Consider the following 14,780-nt stretch of genomic DNA (forward strand, 5'->3'; position numbering starts at 1 on the left):
TAAACCAAGGCTCCAGCTGTCAGTAGCAGTAAATGAAAGAAACCTAATTAAGGCATACCAATCATCGTTTACATAAGAGATAATTAGGCTGCAAAAAGTCACACACAACAGGGTGCATTTTTCTAAAAGCAAGAATTTATACCTTAAAAGGAAGAGACACACCATGTTTAGTAAGACAGTAAGTATAGATGGCAACAGGGATGGACTTCCAGAGAAAAATAATCTGTCTACAATGATTTAAACAGTTTTAGTACAGAAGTTCTAGTATATTAAAACAATAATAAAAATACTGAATATAAGTACTAATAACCAATACTAATGTATTACATATAGACTCTATTTAGCCTTTTTAATTGCAGACAATAGGAAGCAAACCATACCATTTCTTCTGGATGAGGAAATACATGTACAATCAGAGTGCACATAAAGATTTACAAATGTAGCTGGGTAAAGAATTACATCAAAGACTCCAAAACTATGATGCACAGCTCTTGTTGCTGCTTGTGTGGAAACATTTATCTCACATCTCAGCTTACTGATGATCATCTCCTGTTGAGCCTTATCTCTGCTGGCTTTTCTAGTGTGCACAGTTGTAGGTACAAGTTCTAAGAATCACTTGCATTACACCAAATGTCATTGAGACGTCATCAAAATCCACTACCAAGAGTTAATGCTGACATAATTGCATTATTTGAAAGAATTTTTTTTCAAAAGGAAATATCTACCTTTGCACAGAAACCTTCATGTATGTAAAGCTCTTTCCTTTAAATACTACTCAAAGGAACAGGACAAATAACCTTCAGGTCCTCTCTGTCCTTATTAGTACCTTTAAAACTGGCCATTGAAAATACAAAACTTTCACATGTAACTCTAGATGGTACAAAGCACTCAGCTTTAAAGCACCAGAAACCATTAATACAAATTCTGACAGTTACTGCTAATAAGAGCATTATCAGTACATATTTACTATTATGAGTAAATTAATGAAGAAAAAGAATCAACGCATTCCAAAAGTTCCAAGTAACACAAAGTTAAATGCTTATTTTTTCAGTGCAAACATTTATCTGTGTGACATTCTTCAAGGAAACTGAACTTAGGATACAGTTTATGCTGTTGAGTGCAATTTACATCAGGTTTATTTTGTTACAGTGAATGACAGCTCACTTCCCCCTTCAAAATGATTTGAACACATTTTAAGGCTGGAAATTAGTTGCATACAGTCAGATACACATAATCAATACAACTAGTTAAGCAGTCATACTGCTTAATTCGATTCTGGACTTGGATTGCTTCAAGTGAGACTGGAAAACTTATATCAACAATCCATGTTTTCTTACATTCTTAGTCAAAATTGTATATTGGAGTCACACTACAATACTATTATAAACAAAAGGGAGAATAAAAATGTTTTGCCACTCAAAGTGTTATATACAATTTTTGCTGTTCATTTCACTACTTCACTTTTCCGTGTACTGGGTCATATTAAGCGTACTACAGTCATATAATTTAGATTTAGGTTGTCCTGCCAGGAGCAGGGAGTTGGACTCAACGACTCTTATGGGTCCCTTCCAACATGACATATTCTATTCTATGATTCCATGACTCATAAGCCACCATGGATGTCCATTCTACTCCAGAAACATTCTTTTATTCCACACCCTGAATGACAGTTTATACCAAATAATTTTCACGTAAAACAAAACACAGATATGACACTATTTAAATAAAAAATCTTTCTGAAGTGAAACAATATATTTTGGAATGATGGCTGCAGGCTGGAAGAGAGTATCAAAATTATTCTACAATCTGTTATTCAAGCCACTCAACCCCAGCGAATATTTTACACAAGGCAGAAGCACTTTAACTGAAGAAATAAGAAAGATTTATGTTAGAACACCATATGAGCTTGAGCTGGTGACTTATTAGCTAAAGCATTCACCAGAAAGAGAAAGACATCAGATTAAATCATAACGAAGCAGAATTTCAGCCTGGATCTCTCAGCTCTTCTTTTTTGCTGCCTTTTGCACAAAACCTATCTAATATATATGACATGGAAATATCCACTACTGCCCTTACTTTTGGCTTGAGAATCCCCTAGAAAATGAAATATAAAATCAGGAGGAGTATAACGCAAATCCAGGAGTATGTTGGCTCATATGTATGCAAAAATGTACTTAATGCGCTCTAAATGATACAGCCTCTCAGGTGCCTGGGACACACATGAAAAGTCCATCTTGGTCCACACTCTATGTTTCACAGTGGCCAATAGCAAATTTCCAGGGAGGAACAGAGAACGCGGTCAGCTACAGAATTAGGCTTCCCCAGAATACTTTCTCAAGTACCTCTATCTAGCAGAAGTCCCTGAGCATCATAGTGGAATCAAAAGACTAAGATATCTGCACTAGCAATCTGTTGAATTGCAACTAATTTACAATGACCTTTCAATCAGTTGAAATTTATATTTTGTATCTGTCATGCTTACAGAAACATTTTTAATATACAGTCCAAATAAAAATACACAACTCAAGGGGAAACATGCTTTAGAAAGTGCATCGAGAATGTGACTTAAAAAAATTCCCCACCCATGGCTATCCTCTTTTCTCCCTACATAGGAAATTACATCCATGCATTTGTCATAGAATGATTTCTACTGAGATCTTTAGTAAATATGACAGTACTCCACATGGGGGTATCACTTTGCCTCCTCCTGGCAAAATTAAGAGCAAGTTACAGGCATTAAATGTTAAACACAAATCTTTATTTTTCTGCAAGCCTCAAGTTCATCTCATTTCCCAGAACAAAGGAACAGATTATACTTTCACTATTTCAGTCGGGATGTCTTTGCATTTCAGTATAAACTGAGTCATGTGTATAAAAACATATTACTGATCCTCAAAACAGCAGAATGTTTTCTGTATGTTTATCTCACACATTGTCTGTTCACTCTATTAATAAACTTACACATTAAAATAAAACACTAAATGTCCTTAAATGCAAATAGCACAAACGGTAACCTCAAAACTTTGCCAAATGTATTTCAAATTGGCCCAATGCTCTTGTTACTTTGCATGGTCCAACACCCTTCCTCTGGAGTTGATATGGAATGCATAGGTGGTAGATATGCCCAATCCTCCTGGGCCCGGAAAGGAAACCTAAAATTCAAATGCTTGACAATTAACTTTTGCAATTCTCTCTATCTATACCAGCAACACCTCAAAAGTTATTTATCAAAGTCAATGAAGCATTGATCTTACCTTACAGTTTGTAAACAATGTCACTGTCAATTTTAACACTAGAGGCAAGGGGAGAAAGGACATAAATACATATAGCACAACAGTCTTTGTAAACAAAGTCTTGGTAAAGTTAAGTGCAAAGCCTATATTCTGAAGTAAATGAAGCAGTTAATGTGTACTACTTTATATATGAAAACACAGAAGCTTTGGTACTACATGCTTTGGAACAAAAGGAACACTCAGAGTTGGATTTATTTTACTCCACAAAAAGCAAGTACACACCAAAAATCTGGGGAGCACACATTTGATGCCTCAGGATGCTATGGTTTCAGTCTTTACTATAGTTTGGGACATGAACACAATTTGGAAATTTCAGATTTTTGCAGAGCTACAGACCAAATAAGCAATTGCAGTGTAGATTTTTTTCCCTTATCACTCTAAAGACACTTTTCTGTTATTATGCTTTGCAATTGAGGTTATTGAAGCCCGAATAAGAAAGCCAGTGATTAGTCTGAATTTGCCAAGATGGTAAGCTATTTATTATAAGGTACATATTTCTTTCTAATTAGTACTTAAGATAAAAAGGAAAATAAGCAGCTACAAAAAGAAATAAAAATTATAAAACCTGAGGATTATCAATTCTGTATATTTTTGTATAAATATCTCACAGGCTTGCCTAAGAACGCCATCATTAGGAATGTGTATTAATCCAACTACTCCGTTTTCCTTTGATTACACATAAATTATGTTCTTTATATTTCTAAACTTCATGTTCAAAAGTTAAATATTCACGATCTGTAGGATTTTTCTCAGTATTTACATTTTCAAAGCCAAAAGAAATCAGTCTGTTTCTAATGATAAAAAAAAAGAAATTTAAAAGAGGATAAAATATGTAGAAAAATCTGATATATTTTGCTTTATACTCTGTGGATCTTCATCTTTCTGTAGAACAATGCTCCACTGGATATATGAGAAGCTAAAAGTCTAAAGATATATTAACTTAATTTATACTATCTGGATACCACTATAATACTCCAGGCACCACAGTCATTTTCTTTTCTTACTTGCAATAATTAACAGCAGAGAGCAAAAGATGGCTAAATTAATTTATAACTTTATAGTGTCTTACACTAATTATTTCCTCTTCTTGTATTTTAGGTCATCCTGTCATTCCTGCAAACACTAATCAATCATGGGATTTGAAGTTAATACTACTAAATAAATGAATTACTTAATCTCCTATGACCATCTATACATGCTTCATCTTCACAAAGCTCATCAATTTTATGTCATCAAGGACAGAGTGACCTTCATTTCCACAAAATGCCTCTTACTACTGGACAAGCTGGTTACAAATTTATCACTTAACCTCAGGAAGAAAGACCTTCACGATCATCAGTTGATAAATGCAAGTGTGTATTTTATTAATTGACCAAGTCATACTGAATTCCAAGACCGTTATTGTGGAATACTGAAGGGTCTGTTACTTTCCTGAATATCTGAGCTAAGATGAAGGACATGCAAAACAAAATTAATTTACTTCTTAGTCTAGTTACCACTGCACTACTACAAGCTGTAGGAAAAAAAGCAGACTGCCCAGAGTCCTGTGTATGTGAGATCAGGCCATGGTTCACCCCCAGGTCTGTGTACATGGAGGCTCCAACAGTGGACTGTAATGATTTAGGCCTTTTTAATTTTCCAGCCAGACTGCCTGCTGACACACAAGTTCTACTTCTACAAACTAATAATATTGCAAAAATTGAACATTCAGTAGATTTCCCAGTGAATTTAACTGGTTTAGATTTATCTCAGAACAATTTATCCTCAGTAACCAGTATTAATCTTAGAAAGATACCACAGTTGCTTTCAGTGTACCTTGAAGAAAACAAACTTACTGAACTCCCTGAAGAATGTCTCTCTGGACTCAACAATTTACAAGAGCTTTATATTAATCATAATCTGCTTTCTGTGATTGCACCAGGAGCTTTCATAGGCCTCAATAATCTTCTCAGACTTCATCTCAATTCAAATGGTCTGCAAGTGATCAATAGAAAGTGGTTTGAAGCTACTCCTAATCTTGAAATTCTCATGATTGGAGAAAACCCAATTATCAGAATTGAAGACATGAATTTCAAGCCTCTCAGCAATCTGCGCAGCCTAGTTTTAGCAGGTATAAATCTCACTGAAATACCAGATAATGCTTTGGCTGGCCTTGACAACTTAGAAAGCATTTCCTTTTATGACAACAGATTTGTTAGAGTGCCCCACATTGCTCTTCAAAAGGCTACAAATCTTAAATTTCTGGATCTAAATAAGAATCCCATTAACAGAATACGACGAGGAGATTTTAGCAATATGCTGCACCTAAAAGAGTTAGGAATTAATAACATGCCTGAACTGATTTCTATAGATAGCCTTGCTGTTGACAACCTGCCAGATTTAAGAAAAATAGAAGCTACCAATAACCCCAGATTATCATACATTCACCCCAATGCATTCTACAGACTTCCTAAGCTGGAATCGCTCATGCTCAACAGCAATGCGCTGAGTGCCCTGTACCGCAGTACAATAGAATCCTTGCCTAATCTCAAAGAGGTCAGCATACACAGCAATCCCATCAGATGTGACTGTGTCATCCGCTGGATTAACATGAATAAAACAAACATTCGTTTCATGGAGCCAGAGTCTCTGTACTGTGTAGACCCTCCGGAATTCCAAGGTCAGAATGTGAGACAGATACACTTCCGGGAAATGATGGAAATCTGTCTCCCCCTGATAGCTCCTGAAAGTTTTCCATCTACTCTGGATTTAAAAGCTGGCAGCCATATTTCCTTACACTGCAGAGCAACAGCAGAACCAGAACCTGAAATCTACTGGATAACACCCTCAGGACACAAACTTTTGCCTAATACTATTTCTGATAAATACTATGTTCATTCCGAAGGAACTTTAGAAATAAGTGATGTAACACAAAGAGAAAGTGGCTTATACACATGTATAGCAACAAATTTAGTTGGGGCAGACCTAAAGTCAGTCATGATTAAAGTGGACGGCTCTTTCCCTCAGGACAGCAATGGATCTTTAAATATTAAAATAAAAGACATAAAATCTAATTCTGTTTTGGTTTCATGGAAAGCAAGTTCTAAAGTTCTGAAGTCCAGTGTTAGATGGACAGCCTTTCTGAAAGCTGAAAACTCCCAGGCTGCACAGAGCGCTCGAATACCATCTGATATGAAGGTGTATAATCTTACACATCTAAATCCCTCAACTGAATACAAAATTTGTATAGATATTCCCACTATCAATTCACAGAGTAAGAAACAATGTGTCAACGTAACCACAAAAGGACTGGACTTGAAAGTGAAAGGCTATGAAAAGAACAACATAATAGGATTCCTTGCCTGCCTTGGTGCTCTTTTGGGAATCATCTCTGTGATATATCTCTACAGCTGCATCTCACAAGACATGAACTATGGCATTGGACACAGCTATCTAAGGAATTATGTGAAGAAACAATCCTTTCAATTCAATGAGCTTTATCCTCCTCTAATCACTCTTTGGGATATGGGCAAAGAAAAAAGCACAGCAATGGAAGTAAAAGCAACTATAATAGGTGTACCAAACAATATGTCATAAATATGTCACTATAACACTCAATTTCTGAAACAAAAAACCCTGACTGCATTTGTGTTGAACAAAACAACAAGAAAAAGTATTTCTCATAGGAACTAGATGCCTGGACTTTGCTGCTGCCAACAAATGGGAATATATACCAACTAAAAGAGAAGAATTTTAACTAACTGGCTTCTAAGGGTATTCTACCAACCAAATACAATTAACTTCATATTCTAGAACTTTCACGGGACTTTCAAGTCTGGAATACAGTGGAAGTAGCCAAGAACATTTTCTGGGTTTTTTTAAATTATTACATAAAAGTAGTGGAACTGAGCAATACCTCCTCCTGTGCTGTATTACACACACTAGCCACGAGTTTTTGCAGTGAACAGATATACTAGGATTGACATATGGTGTAATGAAATGGACAAATTCTGTAGAGTAGACACAGTGAGTATGTGAATTTTTTTAATGAGAAAATACATTTTTGATTAAAATCAAAATAGTTTTGGTCTTGTTTGTTTCTAAAAAAAAAAAAAAAAAAATCCCACCATTTTGGGAGCTCTTGTCTGACAATAAACAAAGTCATCCCAATGCCTGATAAAATATCTCCTTACATATTCTCCTGTTAAATGCTAATCTGAGCACATATGATATTTTTGCTGCTTTTAGGTTGTATGACATGTTTCTAACAGAAACGTAAATTTAGTGTTAGTTTTTGATCAAATTCTATTTATTTTAAGAACTTTTTAAAGGCAAAAGGGATGTTGGAGATGAGGCCACTTACACATTTTTATGTGTCTGTGTGAAACACTTCTGTTTTCTTAGCAACATGTGAGCCTTCTGCAGATCTTTATTTCGTTATATCTGTATTGCATTACTTTATTACTATACAAAAGTAGTCTCTTGTAGAACACATAGCAGTGCTTTCCATGGCAGTACTGCAAACCACTTACTATCCATATAAACATAACATCTTTAATATCTACAAAGAAACATCTCCATGATATTAGCCTAACAAATCTCTAAAAAGATTCATTATTTCTCCATGACCAAAGACATTCTCCATGTCAAAATACCCACAGAAGCTACAGGTGAGCAGTAGGATTCCTTGGTAGCAGTGTATAAAAATGGATAGCTGTTCCTAATACATATATCCTATATAAACCTGAGGTCCTTGGGAAGTAATAAATCCATCTTCTAGCTTTAATAGTTTAGTGTATATTTAACTTGCATTATTTCATGAACGTATGCCAAAAAAATCTAGCAACAATTTTTTCAGCAAAGTAGAATTGGTTAAAAAAATGTACAAATAACTTCTTAGTAGTGGCATAATATACTTCTTCATAATCTCTTCATTTACCAGAAGGTTGTGTTTTTTTCTGCACAAGGCACAGGACTAAAATTTTCACGTATTTCATTAATTGGCATGTTTACTCTTTTTATTGGAGGTAGGAACTGACAACAAACTATATTTAATTTTCTCAGAAACAGAAAAGCATTGTTGCACACCTGTGTTTCCATTTATTTAAAAGATACCTCTCAGGAATCCAATGCATTAAAAGCCATACTTACTGGTTATTCAAACCAGAAAATAGTAGCTCAGAAATCGATTAACTTCTCCTTGGCATTTGACAGCAAACCTTATTCTGAAATGTACTACTAATGAGAGAAGACAAACATAAGCATTTAAAATACCTGGCTAGGCAATACCCAAAATACAATACTGAAAAGACATTTTAATTAGTTTATCTTACTTTTTTTCTGTCAGCTACTAGACTGAAAGGTAGTGTTCTATTCATAAAAAGATTAAGCATTTACTTCTTGGTAAAACATTTACAAAAATAAATTCCAATATTTCATCAGCTAACACAGCCAAATGTTCACTTACATATTTACATTTCAGTTTCTAGTTTGCTACAGTGCTGTGAAATCACAACTCCAAACACTACCTAAAAAACTTAGATAAAAGATTGCAGAAAAAATGTTAATTTATATCCTAAAAGGAAATTTCCATTTCCAAAACTCACTAATAAAACTCATTCTGCTTCTGTAACCTGAAACAGTGACCTCAAGATAACTTAAAAGAGAAATGGAGGTCCTTCCCACAATCTTGTGCTGGTCAGGAATAGAAAAGACACAATGATCAACAATAATCTTTAAGATATAATTTGTTATCTGAAGATAGAAGAGACATTTCTAAAAGGGATTTCTATACAGTATAGAAAATAAGTTCACATACTAGACAGTCCTAGAAGAGCTGAGAGAAAAAAACTGAAAAGCATCACTGTCAGACTTAAGAAAGAAAAGCATTCATATTATTGAACTGAATGGAGTGGATGTGTGGCACTGACAAGACAAGAAATTTTACATAGCAGAAAGTGTATAATAAGTATGAAAAGTTCATTATTAAAACTTCAGAAGACATTTTGAAGGATACAGTTAAATGGGATAGAGAAGATAGCCATTGAACACAAACCACTAGAGGTAAAAAAGAGACTGAAAATTCACCTCATGATAAAGATGAGAAAAAATGCTTGGAAACAGTTTAACAATTGCATGCAGTTTTTCTAGAAGTAAGAAATAGGATGACTAGAAACATATCCAGAGTAAAAAAAATTACTGGTGTTACCTAGTGAAGATCATGAGACTTCATCACAACATACCTTACAGAAAGACATCTTGAATCAATTTGTTGGGGAAGTGATAGATACATGTGATCATTTAAGAGCATCTTTGAGTTCCATGAGCAGCAGTAAAAACGTATTGGAATGAACCACTAGGTAGGAAAAGAAACAACCCACATCTTTCTCAAATATTGGTTGACCTTCCAAATCAACTTTTTTGGTAGGTCAGTTTAATAATGTACCAAATGTGTCATTTGAACAGCTTTCAGCTTAATACCACTGGAAATAATTGAAACCAATTTTCTCAGGAAAAGGCTACATAGATACTCAGGGAAAATGCTAAGCTACAACAGAAAAAGGGATTATAAAAACAAGAGAGATTATCTAAACATTCAGTAAACATAAAATCAAGACACAAAAAGGACAAAAATTAATCTAGATTACAAAGTTTGTGAAGATTAAAGAAAAAAAATACCAAACTTCATTTATACATATGACAACTATAGAAGTTCAATATTAAACAAGAAAATTGCAATTATTTATATGGATAAATTAATTACTGAAAGTTGGCAAGATTTGCATGATTGGAATGTTAAAATATATAATCATAACCTGTCTAGTGAGAACTGTGCTTTGGAACTGAGACTTGAGCTATTCACTTTACGTTCAATAAACATTCTAAAGGAGTTGAGTCTTCTTCAATGCTTGCATTATAAGGCAGTGTGAAAATAATATAAAGTATCAGACTAGATTCTGTCCATGATTAGATGCACTTCAGTATTCTGAGACAAAATAGACAAGCATCCTTTGTAAATAGCATAAGCATACAGTAGAACTAGTAATGAATAATGAAAACAGACCTTATAGTACATGGCTGACTATGGTTATGTTATCTTTCTGGTTACATTAAGTAATATTTCATTTGTATAGCCAGGGTGATCAAAAAGAGATAGAAGGTTAAGCCAATTGAACAATATGTTTAAAGGACTTGTTCTTTTGAACACTCAAGAAAAACTTTAAATTAATGTAGTGTACCTGTACCTACTTGACTACAATATTCTCAGAGATATATAAAGCTGCAGTTGTATTGAAGTACCTTCAAAGCAACTGAATCTTTTATTAAGTCATTCCTTCCTTCAGACAAAGCTGAAAACTACAAATTAAATTCCTCTGGCAGCTAAAAAATGCTTTTTACAAATCTCTCTCACTTGCCTATTTTTCTCTCTTGGCTTCAATTATTTTTAGACTCTTTTTCCTAAAGTCCTTTTCTTTGCCTTGATACAAATGCTCTGCTCCCTTCCATGATCCCTGTGGCTTCTTCATCACATTTTCAATGCTGCCAGTAAGGACGGATGTTGTCTGACCTAGTAAAAAAATTACCAAAGTAACATCACATTTGAAGGCAAAATATTTGAATAGAGAAATAAAAAATATTAAAGAAAGACCTTAAAATGTGATGTCAAGCTGATCAGCTAATGAGATGAAGCATCTCTCAAGGAAACAAAGCAGAAAAACGTAATGACATTCAGATGAAATGGGAGTAAGATAAAGCTGAAAGGGCAGGCAATTTGGGCAGATGGCCTATTCCTGATCCCAAAATAGCTGATGTTCTCTTCAACATTACAGTTTAGATAAGTGGAAAACAACTCCATCTGCCTTACTCTTACGTATTATTCGTTATCCATGTTGATGACAATTTCACACTGTGCTCCAAATAGTCATAATGTTTTTGAATCACAAAACTACATCAAATTCAGTGCTGATGTCTTCATCTATACACATTTCTTCCAGTCCAGACCTAGATTCTATAAAGAAAACCTTTCAGCAGTTATGTACTAAATTTTACAGTTCAAAGGGCTTACAGTTTTATCATTTAGCAAGTGAGCATGCCAGATTCCTTGAGATGGCTGTTGGGAATAACATTTGAGGGCAGAATCTTGTCAGAAATTCTTTTTTTTTTTTTTTTTTATTAATTTTTACTCTGTGCTGTTAACATTTATAATTTCTTCTTGTTTCTGTCTCTAGCACTAACATCAGCTAACATTAAAAACATACAGCTGAATCCTTTATAGCACCAAAGAAAGTGGGTTATTGTTTAAAGACTATTAAAGATAACTAAAAGATGTTTTGACATAATGGTGGAAAGATTTTATAGACCACAAAACCAGATGATGAAAGTCATCTACTCCTATACAGTCTAACATTTAAATGGAATATAGAAGGGCTACAAATAGAGTAAGAATTATTACTTTTAATTAAGTGCAAAATGTCCAGTAACTATGCCAAATAAAACCGAACCATTCAAAGTTAGTCTCACTACTACAGCAAAGCAAAAACCATCATTTGATTACAGGTAATCAGCTATGTTTTTCTTTACATACCAGGTAACAAAAGGATTAAATTAAATCAAACTGTTACTATCAATTGTAGTCTCTTAGATTAATTTAATCTTCCCTTAACAATTAATATAAAATGGGATGTTAAAGTCTTACATAATTTATTTCATAATTGCTCTACAGGTATTCATGATAAGTGCATTCCCATTTTTAGCAAACTAAGTGCTATATTGAATATTCATGTGTCACACAATGTATTCCAAAATATGAAACAATGCTTTTTCCTAAAATACCTGCTTGCAAAAGTTCAACTATCAATACCTAAAATATATGACACATACCACTATTTCAATTCCAATTCTTCTACAGCTGTGTAAGAGGATTTCATTATACAAGCTAGGATGAACTGTATCCTGATAACTTCCAGACTTTTAGTTTGACAAATCCAGAATAGGACTGTCCACTATCACAACACTTGTAAATATATATTTACATTATCATGTCCAATTCACCTTGTTGCTTTTCGGGCTGTTAAAGTCTAATTAAAAATTACTTTCTTTTCTTCCTTCCAAGAAATTCAACCTCACTTTCACCCTTCACATTTCTTTCCTTCATTTAGCATTAATCTAGTTTGCTCTTACACAAAATCACAGTAGTAGCCCTCCTTTTTACCTATTTTCTACTTCAGTAATACTTCATCTTTTTCTAAGGCTCCTATGAACTAGACTACTGTCAGAGTACCCTATTTCCCAGGCTACGTACAGAGTATCCTTGTCTATGATATTTGTTATCATTTTATAATTCTTAATGAAAGGGGGAAAAAAAGCAAAAAAAATTAATTGTTTTGTGGATTTGAGGATAAATTTTAAGTGTAGCCAGAGAAAAATTGCAACCCTGAAAACTCTGAAGTCTATTCCCCAACCCACTTCAGCATCAGCTCTGCTTAAATGCTATTATGCTAACTAAAGCTCCCTTTCTCTCCCTTGGTCTTAGGAAAGCTGATTTAAATGGAGATGTCGATTACAGGTAGAGTAATTTGAAGTTATTTGTAACTTTTACAATGTCTGGATTATTAGAAAGAGAAAACAGAAAGAGAATAATCTTATTATCCAGCCAGCCTTTCAAAAGCATATAAAATTTATAAGCTATATACCAAAAAACATGTCCCACCAACGCACATACACCAAAGATAAAACCCCCTGCAATTAACTAAGAGTTTAGAATAAAAGAAACAGAAATATATTGTCAAAGAGTTGTGGGTTTTTCCTCTACCACATTGTGTGGTAGACAAGGGTGCGCCAGTACTTCCCTCATTTAGCAAAAGCATTTCAGTGTGTAATTCCTATTGAATTTAACATCCTAGTCTCTAACCTGTTAAGGTGTTTTGGACATTACAAAGTGTGTCCCTGGATGAGCCAAAGCCTGGCCATATGAACCTATCCACCTGAGAGCCCTCACAAATTTGCGTCTGCACAGCTCTACTAAAGACGGTGTAAGTGCAATATATGTCATTCATTTAACTGAAAACATTACATATATTTTTAATTAAGACAAAATGGGAAAAAAAAATTATTTAATTAAAATGCTTAGAATAGAATATTTTGTGGAGAGTATCTGTTTCAGGATTAATTTCATAACCATCAAAGAAATACTGGATAGTGTAGGAAATTAAGAACCAGGAAAGGAATTTTTGGTATGTTCAGATATTATCTAACTACAAAGGAAATAATATGCCATACAACATATTCTAAATTACTCTAAGATACCACTTCTTTATCATTCTGGTACAGAACTCTACTTTTCCCTTGCCAAAATTAACATTCTACCACACTGGATATGTATAAAACAATCTAAATGCCTCTTGCTAGAACACTTACACTGAATACTCCAAACTTTACGTGTAATGTGATGACTTTATGGTGAGTAGGGGCTTACCTTAAACAGGGGTGTGGAAACTATCGCAAAAATATACAGAAAATAGAAAATCTGAGAAAGGAAAAAAATGGTTTAAAACAAAAAATGGTAAATTACAAACCTTATAATATGTTGCTAACAAATAAAGTACAGACCATGTAAGTGAGGAAAAAAAACAGAAACCTTAGATACTCAAAGGTAGAAAAGTCAAAGGTAAAAACCAAAGTGTAACATAGGATGGTACAAATATTTTAGAACAAACCTTCTGAGAGTTGTAAAAATGTTTCCAGTGAGGGGAAAATTGCTAAAAGAACAAGTTTGCAACATCATCAGCTTAATGAATATGAGAAAAAAATAAGTTGAAGGAATGAAGAGGTGCTACAAGTAATTTTAATGATAGTGAAGGGGAAAAGTAGGATAGAGGAATGGTATAGGAAAAACAGTTTAAAAGGAGCAAGTGAAGACAGTCTGACAGCCCATCCTGGAGACACAATCATTAAAGGTAGGAGGCTTGACCTTTTTTTCATAAGGTTGTTTCATATTATGAGACATAATTTACCAAGAGTCAAGGAAAAAGTTACAATACGATTTGTAAAACAAGCAGTACAAAAATATTTATAAGAAAGTGAAAAAAAAAAGTGCTTAAGCAATGAAAAAGAGCATGCTTGGAAATTCTGTCTAATATGAGGAAGGCAGTGACAGGTAGTGTCATTTGGGAGGTTTCATTCAGAAGACAATTGGAAGCTGATAACCCTAGTTATTAAGCAAAATACTTTCATAAAGAAATCTCAGAGGGAAGGAGACACTACTGCCTCTAATTAAAGGCAGAGCTCAAGGTCCAGGAGCTGCTTAACAGTATCAATTATAATGCGACTAATAACCAATTAAGGACTGTGATTTTTCTAAAAATTACCAGCACCACAGCAATTTCAATTGTTGTTTTTAAGAAGCCTCAAAGTTCTTTAAAAATAATTAATTCTAAAGGATTAACTAAAAATCCATTTAAAGGCAATAACAAAAGACACTGGAATGCATTCAAGTTTGTTCTAAATCAT

General features: G+C 34.0%; 2 protein-coding genes across 3 annotated transcripts in view; one reads left to right on the plus strand and one right to left on the minus strand.

The window, feature by feature from the left end:
* Positions 1 to 7,351, plus strand: part of LRRN3 (leucine rich repeat neuronal 3) — a 34,244-nt gene extending 26,893 nt beyond the window's left edge. The window contains exon 2 of the mRNA XM_027721218.2: positions 4,392 to 7,351. Within this exon, the coding sequence (XP_027577019.1) occupies positions 4,743 to 6,869 (2,127 nt within the window). The 5' untranslated portion in view covers positions 4,392 to 4,742 and the 3' untranslated portion in view covers positions 6,870 to 7,351. The remainder of the gene's footprint in view (positions 1 to 4,391) is intronic.
* The window catches only part of IMMP2L (inner mitochondrial membrane peptidase subunit 2), a 417,256-nt gene that overhangs the window by 241,343 nt on the left and 161,133 nt on the right, over positions 1 to 14,780 (minus strand). The window lies entirely within an intron of this gene.

This window comes from Pipra filicauda, unplaced genomic scaffold, assembly GCF_003945595.2.
Source record: "Pipra filicauda isolate LSUMZ 115617 unplaced genomic scaffold, ASM394559v2 scaffold40_size4127951_pilon, whole genome shotgun sequence".
In the NCBI taxonomy this organism is placed as follows: domain Eukaryota; kingdom Metazoa; phylum Chordata; class Aves; order Passeriformes; family Pipridae; genus Pipra; species Pipra filicauda.